This window comes from Callorhinus ursinus, unplaced genomic scaffold (genome assembly GCF_003265705.2).
Source record: "Callorhinus ursinus isolate GAN/ISIS: 27379988/994484 unplaced genomic scaffold, GSC_fseal_2.0 scaffold2, whole genome shotgun sequence".
In the NCBI taxonomy this organism is placed as follows: domain Eukaryota; kingdom Metazoa; phylum Chordata; class Mammalia; order Carnivora; family Otariidae; genus Callorhinus; species Callorhinus ursinus.
In genome coordinates this window covers 49,163,237-49,176,564 of record NW_027397064.1, presented here as the reverse complement: position 1 = coordinate 49,176,564, position 13,328 = coordinate 49,163,237, and the positions used below count along the sequence as shown (strand labels likewise).

General features: G+C 37.6%; 1 protein-coding gene across 6 annotated transcripts in view; it reads right to left on the bottom strand.

Moving 5' to 3' along the window:
- The window catches only part of PDE1A (phosphodiesterase 1A), a 315,068-nt gene that overhangs the window by 84,714 nt on the left and 217,026 nt on the right, over positions 1 to 13,328 (bottom strand). For all 6 annotated transcript variants that reach the window (XM_073881661.1, XM_073881655.1, XM_025887544.2 and 3 more), the window contains one exon: positions 10,088 to 10,201. In XM_073881661.1, coding sequence (XP_073737762.1) covers positions 10,088 to 10,201 — 114 coding nt within the window. The remainder of the gene's footprint in view (positions 1 to 10,087; positions 10,202 to 13,328) is intronic.

Genomic DNA, 13,328 nt, shown 5'->3' with positions numbered 1-13,328 from the left:
CACACACCCCCATCAGTCTTCCTTTTATATTCCATTAGCCAGAATTGCATCATGCAGCCATATATAAACTCTTTGCTTAGGGAATCGGAGGCTAATTACTGGTTTAAATCAATTAGGATTTCACTCATTGTGACCCTGGGCCTGGGACTGATCTTCCCTGAATCACTTGTCTTTGCAGAGGAGAGTGAGTAATTGGGAAAAAAAAAATGGGTTCTGTTGGCAAGGAAGAAGAGTTAATGTTGGATTTAAGTTTGAACTTGTCTCTGACAATAATTGTATGATCCTGAGCAAGTCCACTTACTTTCTTCATACCTCAAGTTTCTTAACTTTATAGTGGAAATAATATAAATATCTAATTCATAGGATTTTTTGAGAATCATATACAATCATATATGTAAGATGAATAATATGTTGCCTTGGGTATAGTTAATTGTCAAACCATCCTAATTGTTATTAATATCATTGTTAGGAAAGAATAATATTTAAATTTATATCTTTCTCTTTCTTTAATAATTTTATTTGTTTGAGAGAGAGCACGAGTTGGGGTGGAGGGGCAGAGGGAGAGGGAGAAGGAAACTCGCCACTGAGCAGGGAGCTCAATGTGGGGCTCGATCCCAGGACCCTCAGATCATAACCTGAGCCGAAGGCAGACACTTAACCAACTGAGCCACCCAGGTGCTCCTAAATTTATATCTCTTTCAAATCTAGTAAATATTCATTTATATTTTTCTGACCCCAAATTTCACAAACAGTAAGATCTTACATAATACATGGAGCTTTTTCTTGTTAGTCATCTCTCTAAAGATCTGGTCAGATTTTTTTTTTCCCTTTTCACTAGTGAGCCTGTTTTTGAAAGTTTGTAGAAAGTAATATACCACAGATGGTCAGAAAATATGAAAATCAACTGAAATGTACTGCCACTTTTTCTAAGCCTGGTTTTCACACTCCATCCACAGGGTGAGAACAGCCTACAAACACAGCACTCCAAACAACCACCCCTCCCTACAACTCACACCATAAAAATGGAGTTCGTAAAAATCAGAATTTGCTTTTTAGTGATTCTCTGAACTCCAACAGTGTCTTAGCACATACCCTTCAAATTGATTTCCTCCGAGACCCTGCTGGTGACCAGAGTAGGTTAGGCATGAGTAGGTCTTTACATGGGACTTTGCAACCATGGATAAAACCACAGAATTCCAGAACAGAAATGGGCTGGAGACTTCATCTCCCATGTTAAAAAACCAATGACTAGGGAAAAAGGAAATCAAAAACTCTTGCCTGGAGGCTTATCCTTAGTAGGAGCAAAGCCTGGATAGGAGTTGTTCAACATCCGACACAAATCTTGATCCAGGTCCCCCGCATGGGGTACTAACATAAACACATTAATTTTTACTCCAGAGAGGACAAAGTTGTTGTCGCTTAGCAAAGTACTCTCCTCCATTCTCCGTTCTTTGGCATGTGATTTAAATAAAATTGATCTCTTCACTGCCTCATGAGATATTTGACCACTGCACTTGAATATCCCACTCCCCTGGACGCACTGTTTGAGGGATACACATATTACCCGACTAGATCCAGGAAACATAAAGGTTGTGTCCGTTGGAGCCCCTGGGTAAGAAACCCTTTCTCATTCCTGCTGGATCTGAAGGTGTGCGGCTATAAAGCTTGAAAATACTATTGTCGTCTTGCTACCACTCAAAAGATCAAAAGGAGGCCATTACAGAATGAGTGAAACACAGGACTGGCTCCCTTGACATCATTTTTGCCCAGAGTCACCTATGCTTAGAGTCAGCACTAGCCATCAAGGTTCTGGCAGTGAGAGCTTCTTGAAGGTGGTTTGGTTGGGCTTCCTGCCACTTAGAATTAAAATGGCCATGAAAGGTGTTCATTAGTCCTGCTTTTGTTTTATCCTCCTTGCCTTTGCTGGCTCTAAATGTCCATGGAGTACACATGAGTCAGTGCCATCATGATGTGTAGGTTGTGGTGACTAATCACAAAGGGACTGCTCTCCAATGTCACATTTAACCTCTAGTTTTATAGCCCATGGTCTATATTTTGGCCATAAGTAGCGTAGTGCTTGCTCTTAACCATGCTGAACAACTGAGTTTAAAATAAATAGTACCTGGGCGCCTGGGTGGCTCAGTCGGTTAGGCGTCTGCCTTCGGCTGGGGTCGTGATCCCAGGGTCCCGGGATTGAGTCCTGCATCGGGCTCCCTGCTCAGCGGGGAATCTGCTTCTCCCTTTTCCTCTGCCACTTCCCCTGCTTGTGCACTCTCTCTCTCTCAAATAAATAAATAAAATCTTTAAAAACATAAATAGTAACTAACCTTTCTGATTTTGCAATGTTACTTACCTTTTGCTTATTTGAAGGGCTTAGCTGTGCACTGTTAGCTCCATCTTTATCTATATATTCCAGTTATGCTTGGCTATTTGTCTCTTTTCCCAGGTAACTTCCTAAGGATAACTTCTCACCTAATCTTTCTATAAATATTATTTCTCTTTAACCCAAATATCATTTTCACTCTTTGTCTCCAGGCTAATGGAAGCCTTCCATTCTATAAAAAGTATGAAACAAACAAGTAAATGTCCCTAATAATAGATTGTTCTATTTTGGATTTTTCCTACACTAACAAATTCTTGAAAAATAATATAATTTCTTCTTGAGTTGTTCCACATTAATTCTTCATACTACCATAATCTGGCCAGCTTTTCTACTGAAACTCCACTCAGAGGCAACAGGGATCTCCTAACTGCATTTAGGGGTGCTCCCTGTGGTATCTGATTTACGCTTTTCAGTAACCCAGCTCTCCACTGGCTTTTTGTGCTTCCTGTCTTCAGATATGCCTCTTGCTTCTGGATCTAGTCTTCCTATGTCTCCTCTCTGGCAGCTCCATGCCTAACTTTCAATGCTTGCCTTTCCCATATCTGTCCTTGAGTACCCTCGCACTCCACACCTCTATCTGACATTCCCTCCTGTCCCATAACTTCAGTTTGTAGGGTTGCATGGTGACCCATATTGAGATGGAACTCCAAGAGCGTTTGAAAGCTTAATGGTTAGAGGTGAGAAAAATGCACATTTGAAAAGTCAAAAAATAATTTGTTTTTTTTTTTCTTCCTTGGCTTTATTTTACCTTCAGAGAAAGACTGCTCTTTTGTTATATGAAAAATCTTTTCAGTTGGTCCATTAGCTACACAAAAGTAAGGTGAAGGCCCTACTCTGGCATATAGAAGATTGAGACAATGTGCCTGCAAGAGACGAACCACTCTGAACAGTAATGTACATAATTGTCCTCATTAGGAACACAGCTGCACTGCTGCAAATTTAGTGTCTAAATAGAGATTTAGATTTAGACTGCATAGTCTTTGAACATAGTTGCTGATCTTTGAGATGAATGCACAATTTGACATTAATTTTGAGAGCCCCCTTTCCTTCTCGTGGCCTTGGAGCTTAAGGTTCTGAACTAAGAGTAGGAAAATATGCTGAAAGGCACTCCCATAGGTGATGATAAGCTGGCTTCTGGAAGATGGGCTTAGACTTTAGAGGATACAGATAAATGCCTGGGAGGGGACCTCTACAGAAGGGGTTGCATTGTAGGTTTTGAGACCATCCATCAGGAAGGTCTTAGAGCAGTTACAGCTGAGTCTAGCATCAGTTTGGGGAGCTGGAGGAAGGCATTGAGCTCATGCTTGGGAGTAGTACCCACCTTTGGATTGCTGGATTTGAGAGGAAAATAGGGGACCTACAGAGGAACAATTCAGCAGTTTGAAGCCAGAGAGCTGGCTGCAGAGGAAAGTGACAACCAGGAAAGATGGGTAAAATAAGAAAATACTCACTGAGCATTCCCAAAAACTTTAGGATAGGGAACACGTTGAAATAGCAAAGGAATTCCAATTATAAAAATAAAGCGTAAAAAAATCTTGAGACCTCTGTGTTGCAATCCCCAAATTCACATTTCTGACACTATATTTCTGAACTCCAATGCTGGGGATATATCTAGCATGTTCTAGATGGTTTTTTTTAAATTTTTTTTAAGATTTTATTTATTTTTTTGCCAGAGAGAGAGAGAGAGCGAGAGAGGGCACGAGCAGGGGGAGCAGCAGGCAGAGGGAGAAGCAGGCTCCCTGCTGAGCAGGGAGCCGGATGCAAGACTCCACCTCAGGACCCTGGGATCATGACCTGAGCCAAAAGCAGCCGCTTAAACAACTGAGCCACCCAGGCGCCCCTCCAGACGTTTTTAAAAAATTAAGTCCTTTTGTTAGAAGCCATGCATTTAAGAATGAGCATGGGGAGCTTTGCCAGAGAACAAAACTCATTAACTTTAAGGAACACCTGCAAGTCCAATCCTATCTCGTCTGGAATCTTAACTCTGTACAATTCTTACTCCCTGTTACTCCTTTTGATTATGACTGAGTGTAGCTCTCTAGTGTTTCCTCCTGTAATCTGTCAGTGTTGCTTGGGTTTCTCTCCCTAACTCAGAACCTACCTGTTTCTTGTTTGCAACATTTATCCTTATGCCTAGGTTTGTCTTCATAGCTCTTGAGCCCGTTCTAGACACCAGCTGTGTGCACAATTGTACTCCTGGTTCTGCTGACCATGTGTCTGGTATTCACTTCAGGTGCTCAGTAATGATTTGTTTCATCAGTGAATATTTGTTGGTAAATTCCTGTACTCGATGATTTCAAGGGGCTTAGATTCTAAAGGGCTCCAAACTTCACTTACTTTCTACCAGAATAACTTCTGAAAATCCTGACTGACATAACTGCATTCTTGCTCAAATTAATCTCTCACCAAATGAAGGACCCTTAGACTTAGTAAGACACAGAAGTCAACTGAGAATGTTGTTATCAAGATGTGTATCCTATTAAGATTCCTTTCCATCAGTTTGGACTTTGCTTCCATTTCCAGGTAACTATAGCCCACCTGTCCTCATTTTTTTTTTCAGGATCAAAAACTACTTTCAGGAAATTATTTGATTCACTTGGAAGTATAAATTCTATATTTTAATATGATATATATCCTATAGGTATCTGCATTTTTATTAGTAAGACAAAAGTAGTGGTTATTATTTAACTTTTACTCTGTCATTTAATCCTCAAATCAAGGCTATGAGGCCAGCATTGACATTATTCTTATTTTACAGATGACAAAGCTAGGAAATAGAAAAGATAAGTAATTTGTTTAAAGAAAGGAAGTATTGAGCAGAGGATCCAGGCTTTGAAGAACCCATTCTTTCTGAATCAAGAGTCTGTGCTCTGACTATGGTAATCCTAAGAATTGGATTGGTTCACATTAACAAGATGAAGATATAAATTGTGTCATTAGGTGGTATTAGTAAACATAATATCCATCTCTGAAAGTATACCTCCCAGTCAGCTGCCTCCCCTCATGAATAGCAATTTATGAGGTTGAGGATGCAAGTTTGCCTGGCAATATCCCAATCTAAATAAGGACAATGGAACAGGTTTTTTTTTTTTTTCTTCCTTAAGGCCACATGTTTCTGACTTACAACTGTGCAGCTTTGAAAAACAATAGCCTCTAGGGACACTTTCAAAAGCAGAATTCATAAAATATTGGCATTTACATTTGAAAATGTCTTGTTAAAAAATCAACAAACAGTTGTACTCATAAGGAAATTATGTTATAATCCTTCAAAGAAGGTCAGAATTCAAATTCGGTCAGAAACTCCGTTTTTATTTTTCTCACTTAAATCATCCTTCAAAAGAGATTTTTTTGTTTTGATTTGTTTTCTTAACTAAAACCTGGCAGTCACTAAAGCTTAACAGGAAATGTGTGTGTGTGTGTGTGTGTGTGTGTGTGTGTGTGGGTTTTAAACCAATGAATAATTTGTTTTATCCTGCTTTATTATGCGTTGACCTTTTTCTGCAGTCCAGCCCAAATTAAAAAAAAAAAAAAATGCCTCGCTGGAATACTCGCTGAACCATTTTTTCCTTTTTTTTTTTTTTAAGATTTTATTTATTTATTTGACAGAGAGATAGAGCAGAAGCAGGGGAACAGCAGAGGGAAAGGGAGAAGCAGGCTTCCCGCTGAGCAGGAAGCCCAATGTGGGGCTCAATCCCAGGACTCTGGGATCATGACCTGAGCTGAAGGCAGATGCTTAACTGACTGAGGGACCCAGGTGCCCCTAAACCATTTTTTTCTAGAAAGAGAATTTTCCATTAAAAAACATCTCAGAAGTCAGCAGGTTTTTTATGTAAAGTTTAAAAGCACCTAAATGCTTCTTCATCTCTCTTCCTAAATCATCTGTTTTACTAATATTCCAAAGTCAAACTCTAATAATTGTAAATGCATCTCAACAAAAACATTCTCAGTGTCTTACTAAGTCCGTTGGAAATCAAATCACATCAAGAACTATTGCTCTAAAATTTCTAGCTGATATTTTGATCATAAATCACAGCCTTAGTAAATTCATAAGAGATAATCTTAAGTCTAACCAGTGGCATTATGGTAAATGTTTAACCACAGGCTCTCCAGAAAAAACAAATCCCGATTTGTTGCATTTCCCAGTTTCCATGGTGTAAATAAATACTCCCACTGTAGCCAATTTCAAGCTACCAATGTGGCATCACTGAAGGCAGAGTTGGAAGTGATACAAACACAGTCCACACAACACTGGGTCTGACAACTCTGACAGCATGTGAGCTTTCATCAAAATTTCCAGTAAGTCTCCAAAGTTGCCAAAGTCAGATGTTACTGAAGGGATGCAGATAAGATGCTGGGGTAAGCTATGTAACCTTTCTGTCAGTGTATTTCCTCATATGTATGAGGTATGTAAAATGGTAATAATAAAGTTTCTAGCTCATGGGATTATTTCATCTAACCATGTGATGGTTACATGAAATAGTGCATTAAAATGCTTACAAGAGTTATTGGCACATAGCAGGCTATAATAAAAAGTTTTTAGTAATAAATGTTAGGTATTGTTTTTCTAGGATCTGTAATTCCAACTTTCAGAATGTTTTACACATTGTCATCTTAATCTTTCAGAGGTCATTAAAAACTATCCTGAGACAATGCCAATTATAGAGAGAAGAATACTAAGAGAGAGAAGAGAAGCCATACCTTAGTTTCTGTCCCTAGTTTCGACAAAGCCTATGTCTGTGACCATTGGCAAAACTGTTTACTTCTAAGAGCTTTGGTTCTCTTATTAGTAAAGTGCAGAAAGTAACGTATAGGATTGTGGGGAGACTAATATGAGCCCTTGGAAGATGATCCAAATGTGGGGCAGTATTATTAATCCAATTTAAAAATCAAGATGCCATGGAGGCATGGAAGCATTAAAATAAAATAGTGAAAAGTTTTGTGTCATTTGAGTAAAAATTGGGAATGATGTAGTGTTAAGAGCTGGGATTTTTTTTTTTTAAAGAGAACAAACACACACACACACACACACACACACACACACACACACACACACACCCGTTCTACCATGAAGCAGTTAAGCATTTTTTTCTTCCCACAAAAAAGCGATTTTCTAAAAAAGCAATTTTCAAATGAAAAGGAACTATACTTAGAAATGTAATATATGTGTAGATGAGTTAGGGATCATGGAGAACTAAGTTAACAAAATATCCATAGAATCATAATTTTCTGGGAAACTTAATAAATATAGCATATAATAATCTATCAAATGAAAGACAAGATGTGTTTAGGGAAACCAGATAGTTAACATTATGCCATTATGAACAATGTAAATCTCCAAATAATTCCTTAAGGTAAAATTTCTTTAGTTTTATAAATAAATACAAAAAATAAAATGTCAAGGACAGATTAAACACTCAATTTGTGAGCATTCACTCAATTTGTGAACAATGAAGAGCATACGTGAAACTGAAGGAGCAAGGAAATTACAGAAACATCAGATTTTTTTAATTTACACTTTGAATCTCTGTTCACTTAGAAAAATTATATACATTATATATATTCAGTGAAAGTTAACCAGGAAAACAATTCTGCATAAAGTTTATAATCTAAAAGTGTGCCTATGATTACCTCCCCCCCCCACACACACAATTTATGACTCTAAATCATGTTTTAACAGAAGAGTTCTGTTCTGGGGACAAAGAAAAAAAATCACCTGTGCAATACAGCCTGCACCATGCCCTCTTCTGTCTGTTATTAGTGAAAATTCTCATGGTCTGATGTTAAAAAGGTCAGTACCTGATACAGGAAGATCTCCAAGTTTCCTTAGGGGAAGGAAAGTAACGTGAAACACTATATAGAGAGAGTGTTCTATCTTCCATAAAAGGAGAAGAGAAAAATATGAAATAGAAATTTGTAGTAAATCATCGGAAATAAACATAAGAAATTTGTGAATTGGAAATACGAGTAGATTGGGATGGGATAAGGATGGAGGCAAGACTTTCATGAGGCACCTTTTTACATTATCTTTATTTTTAAATCATGTGAATTTTAACCTGTGAAACAACAAGTGGTGTGTGTGTGTGTGTGCGTGTGTGTGCGCGTGTGTGTGCGTGAAGCCCAGTACACATGGACATGTAAGAACTTCAGTCTCATATCTGGTTTACCAGTTCTCGCCTCTGCCAAGCTCAGGCCTGACTCATGCGTGGGTACCTGCAGAAGCGAAGGGGAATGATGGCGGTCCGCACTCTCCATGTCCCACCATCTGTCCCACTCACTCTGCTGTTTCTCATCGCTCAGCGACGTGGTGGGGGGTGGCAGGAAATTATAGGAGTCAGGGGGTGTTACAAGACTGGTGTGTTTGTTGTCATCTATGGGACAAATGCCCAAATGCTGGCTATTTTTCTCTTCTGGGGAGCCTTTGTATATCCTTCAGAGAACTTGCTACAACCCTCTTGGGTGTTATGTGTTCTCTGATATTTGGGCTGCATATTTATGATTTCTCCCCGGTTCATTCAACAATCACCCCATGCAGCCAGCCTCTTTTTCGTCTTCTGAAGTCAGTTTTCTTCCAATACTGGTCAATCCCTTCAAAAGACTTCTATTTCACTTGCCTCATGACTTTGGAAAAACTTAGTACCTTTTCTGTGCTAAACTCTGGAGGGACATGTCTCTTCCTCCACAGTGTCCCTTTTACCTGTGAATTCAAGGTAGTCTGAATCAGCCTGCCACCTTTATCTCTGTTGAGATGATAATCAGGAACCAGACTTAGTACCCTCTAAACTCCAAGAGATAGTGGTCAAATCTCTTATAAACTCTCATATACTCCACTGAGCCTTCTAGCAGCATTAGGATTCTCAGGATACCCTCTTGAGGTTCTGAGGTAAGTACTCTCTTGGAGGAAAAAACGGGAAAACAAACAGTTCTCTCTTAAGGCCAAGGTTTCTTGACTTCCATTCTATTGACACTTGGGGCTGGATAACTCTTTGTTGTGGGGGATTTTCCTGTGCATTGTAGGATTTGTAGCAGTAGCTCCAGCCTCTACCCATCACATTACAGTAGCACACTCCCATCAACCAAACCAAAATGTATCCAAATATTGCCAAATGACCTGGTCAACAGCCACAGCACCAGGGCTAAGAACCCTCTTCAAATAAATCCCCATTTCATTATCTCCCTACCACTCTGGTAAGTATGAGTCTAGGTGATGACTGAATACACTTTTGGGACTGTCTCTTAGCAAGCCCTGCACAGAGATTCTGACAGGTACATCTTATGAGAATGTGTGGACATGTGACACCCATTTTCTCAGCAGGAACTCTGGAATCTTGAGATAATAGGAAAATCCTTATATCAGTGAAAATTGATATAAGCCTACATCTGTCTCTGAGTTTACAAATCTGCACCTAAAGACAATGAGGGTAGGGAGAGAGGAGACTTTAGTTTGTTCATTTTATGACTTAATTGTTTGACTATTTTTTTTTATATTCACCTATTTGGATTAAAATGTGTATTTTTAAAGAAAGGATCACAGTCCAGTTAAATAGCTACATGAAGAAAAACTCTTTAAATTTTAATAAGATTTTTTTTCCGGTTTCCTGGCTAAGATATACTAAATTCATATTTGAGATAAATGAAGGCCAAGAAGGAAGAAAAGGTAGGGAAGGGAGGCAAAGAAGATAGAAGGGAAGGGAGGCTAAAACTCACCTTGTTTCATCAATGTAAACAGCTTCCAACACAGATGCTGCATATTCAATATTCTTCTTTAAGTCTACGATGTTAACATCACCTTTTTCCAGCTGCTTCACTAAGCATCTTAGTCTGTTTCAAAAAAGTAGTCAAAAAAGAGAAATAAGAGATTTATTATAACTATGTGGAAAATAGTCCAGTATTAAATACACAAATCAAGTTAAACCAGTAATATATCTTTCTAGCCCATCAAATAGAAATACTTTCAGGAATTTTTTTGATATAATTAAGTTCAGTTTTTGTCGCTTGAACAACTCCTGAAAATTATATTCACCTCTCAATAATATTAGGGTGGTAGATTGCTATTTTAGGTACTATATTTCAAGGATAGTCTTTCTGAAAATTCAAAACAATAGAAATATTTCCATAAAAGTATATTCCTAACACTAGAATTTTATTCTATGGCTGTTCTCCTTCTTCAGATTTGGCACTAAAAATTATTTAAAGGGTACTATTTATATCACTACTGTAGCAATTATTCACTGTATATAGCAATAAAAACAAAAAGAAAGGCAAAAGATCTGAGAAAATACAATTATGATGAGAAAAAAATATATGTATGTATGCTTCTTGTTTTTACTGAAGTGATTTTTCACCTGAGGTGAATCTGTACAATATTTTCTCTTGCGTTTGCACATTCAATGTTCCAACTTCCTGAGGAATTTTAAAGCATAGGGATCAATTAAGCCATGTCTGGATTCCTGACTCACAGAAACTGTGAGATAATTAATATTATTGTTTGAAGACATTAAATTTGAGGATTAATTTTTTACATAGCAATAGATATGGAGTGAGATAATATGAATACCAATACTTCTGTAAGTTCCTAACATTTTCAGAAACTTCTGTGCATTCATTACAAACCAAGTGTATCTGAAGATATTACCCTATACTAGGCAGAAAAGGAAAACATAATCTTTACTCTCTACATATTATAGATAAACAATGTGAGGACAATTTATCCATTTTCCTGTTAGGAGATGAAATTTAATTCTATTCCTGAACAAAGGTATTTTAGAGAGAATGGAGTATATCTACTTTTAGGCACTGTCTTAGAGATAGCGTAGCAGATTTTCTGAAAATTTATTTTGGATGATTTCTAATACCAAGGTTAAGGATTTAAAGATGAGTTAAAAATTTCAGCAAGAGTTTTGACAAATACTTTATTTCTCATGGGAAAAAAGCCACACCTAGACTAAAACTTCTTCAGGAATCTACAATTATTTTTTTTGCCATACATTTTTGTATGATAAAATATTAACAGATAACAACAATGCAAAATAAAATCTGTGTTAATTTTAAAAAGTCTTCATACAGTCAGCAAAGTAAAACAAAACAAAGATAACAACTAAAACAGGTTATTGAGAAAGGAAAAATTAAGCCTGTCTGAATATGATGATAATGGAGTAACACATAGAGTGTTCTGAGATTTTTGTAATGCTTATGACCCAAGCACGTTATACTTAGTGTAATTGCCTTTTATGTGTGAGAGCAAAAGAAAGAGTCAGAGCTCCACAATGACTTAAACATATACCACTCATGTATCCTTCTTGTGAAAATTACTTGCTACAATGTGGTCGTATTTGGTGGTTATATGATGTATTTTTTTAATTTATTTTTTTAAAGATATTTTTTATTTATTTATTTGACAGAGAGGCAGAGAGCACAGGTAGGCAGAGGGGCAGGCAGAGGGAAAGGGAGAAGCAGGCTTTCTGCTGAGCAGGGAGCCCGATGCGGGGCTTGATCCCAGGATCCTGGGATCATGACCTGAGCCGAAGGCAGTCGCTTAACCGACTGAGCCACCCAGGCGCCCCTATATGATGTACTTTTAAAAGCACTAAGTACTTCAGATGATTGGCTTCTCGTCTTCTGAATAAATAAACTCTTTTCTATTTGAATTAGCAATTTTCTCCACTAAAAAACTACATTTTTCAAGCTCTCTTGAAACTAGGTACAGTCATTCAACTGCTTTCTGGCCGAGAGTAATGGGAGGTTGTTGAGTAAGACTTTCAGAACAATGGTTTTGAAGAGGGCTAACTCAGCTGGAAGGCATTCTCTTTTATCCTTGCCAGTTCCTTGCTGCCCAAATGTAGTGGAACTGTCTCAAGGTCTAGCAGCCATTTAGGATCATGAGGACACCTGGCAATAGGAAGTTACCCACTAAGAATGGCAGAGAAAGAAGATGCCAGTGGCCTGAGTCCCATGCTGTAAATCTACCTGAATGAAGTCACCTACCTCTGAAGTTATTTCATGAGAAGAAAAAAATGTTGTATTTAAGCTACCATTATTTTGAGACTTTTATGTGCAGCTGAACCCAATCCTAACTGATAAGTCAAATAAGAAATGACTCAAAATAAAGAACTCGAGAATCGCAAAATCATCATAGAAAATGAAAAGGGGATGTCCCTGGGAAGCTACCCACAGGTGCACTTCCTAAATCATGACAGCCTGCAGTTGTTCCCAGGGGTATCATCCCATCAGCAGATAAGACCCGATGAAACCAGTGACAAGGAACATGCTGTCTCACAGAGACATCTTGATGTGGTTTAAGAACAACAAAGGTTATGAATTTTTATATTTTATTATGGGTATAAAACTATAATCTGAGACAAGAAATTGCTCTGAAAAAATACTCCAAAAATATTCCAAAAAGGTTTTACCACATAATCTGAAAATCAAGTTAGATAAGGTTAAGTTAGATAGGGTTATAACTATAAAATCATAACCACCTCTACATCCCATATACACACACACACACACACACACACACTCCAAAACTCACTATGTCAATCCAAAAAGACTGGAAGGAAATACAGATTTGGGGGTTACTAGGACTTCTTTCTCTTTTATCTCCTTTGCCTGTATGCACCAAATTTTCTCTAATGAGTGCAAAATTCTATTTATAGAAAAGGAAAACTGTTGTATTGTAAACAGATTATTTATAATCAGAACAGCAGGTTAATGGAATAATTAGTATAATTATTATTCCAATTGTGAACTTGCTTTTGTAGTCAATTTATGCATACAATAATCCCCAACAATCTTATTTAGGCTATTATTTCACTCTCTTTATAGATGATACAAGGTCAAACATCTTTGTGAATCATTTTCAAATGATCATAATTTCTAAATTAGTGGGTTCTAAGGTATTAAGGCTTTACTACATATATCTATACAAATATTAATTTTTTTAAAAAAA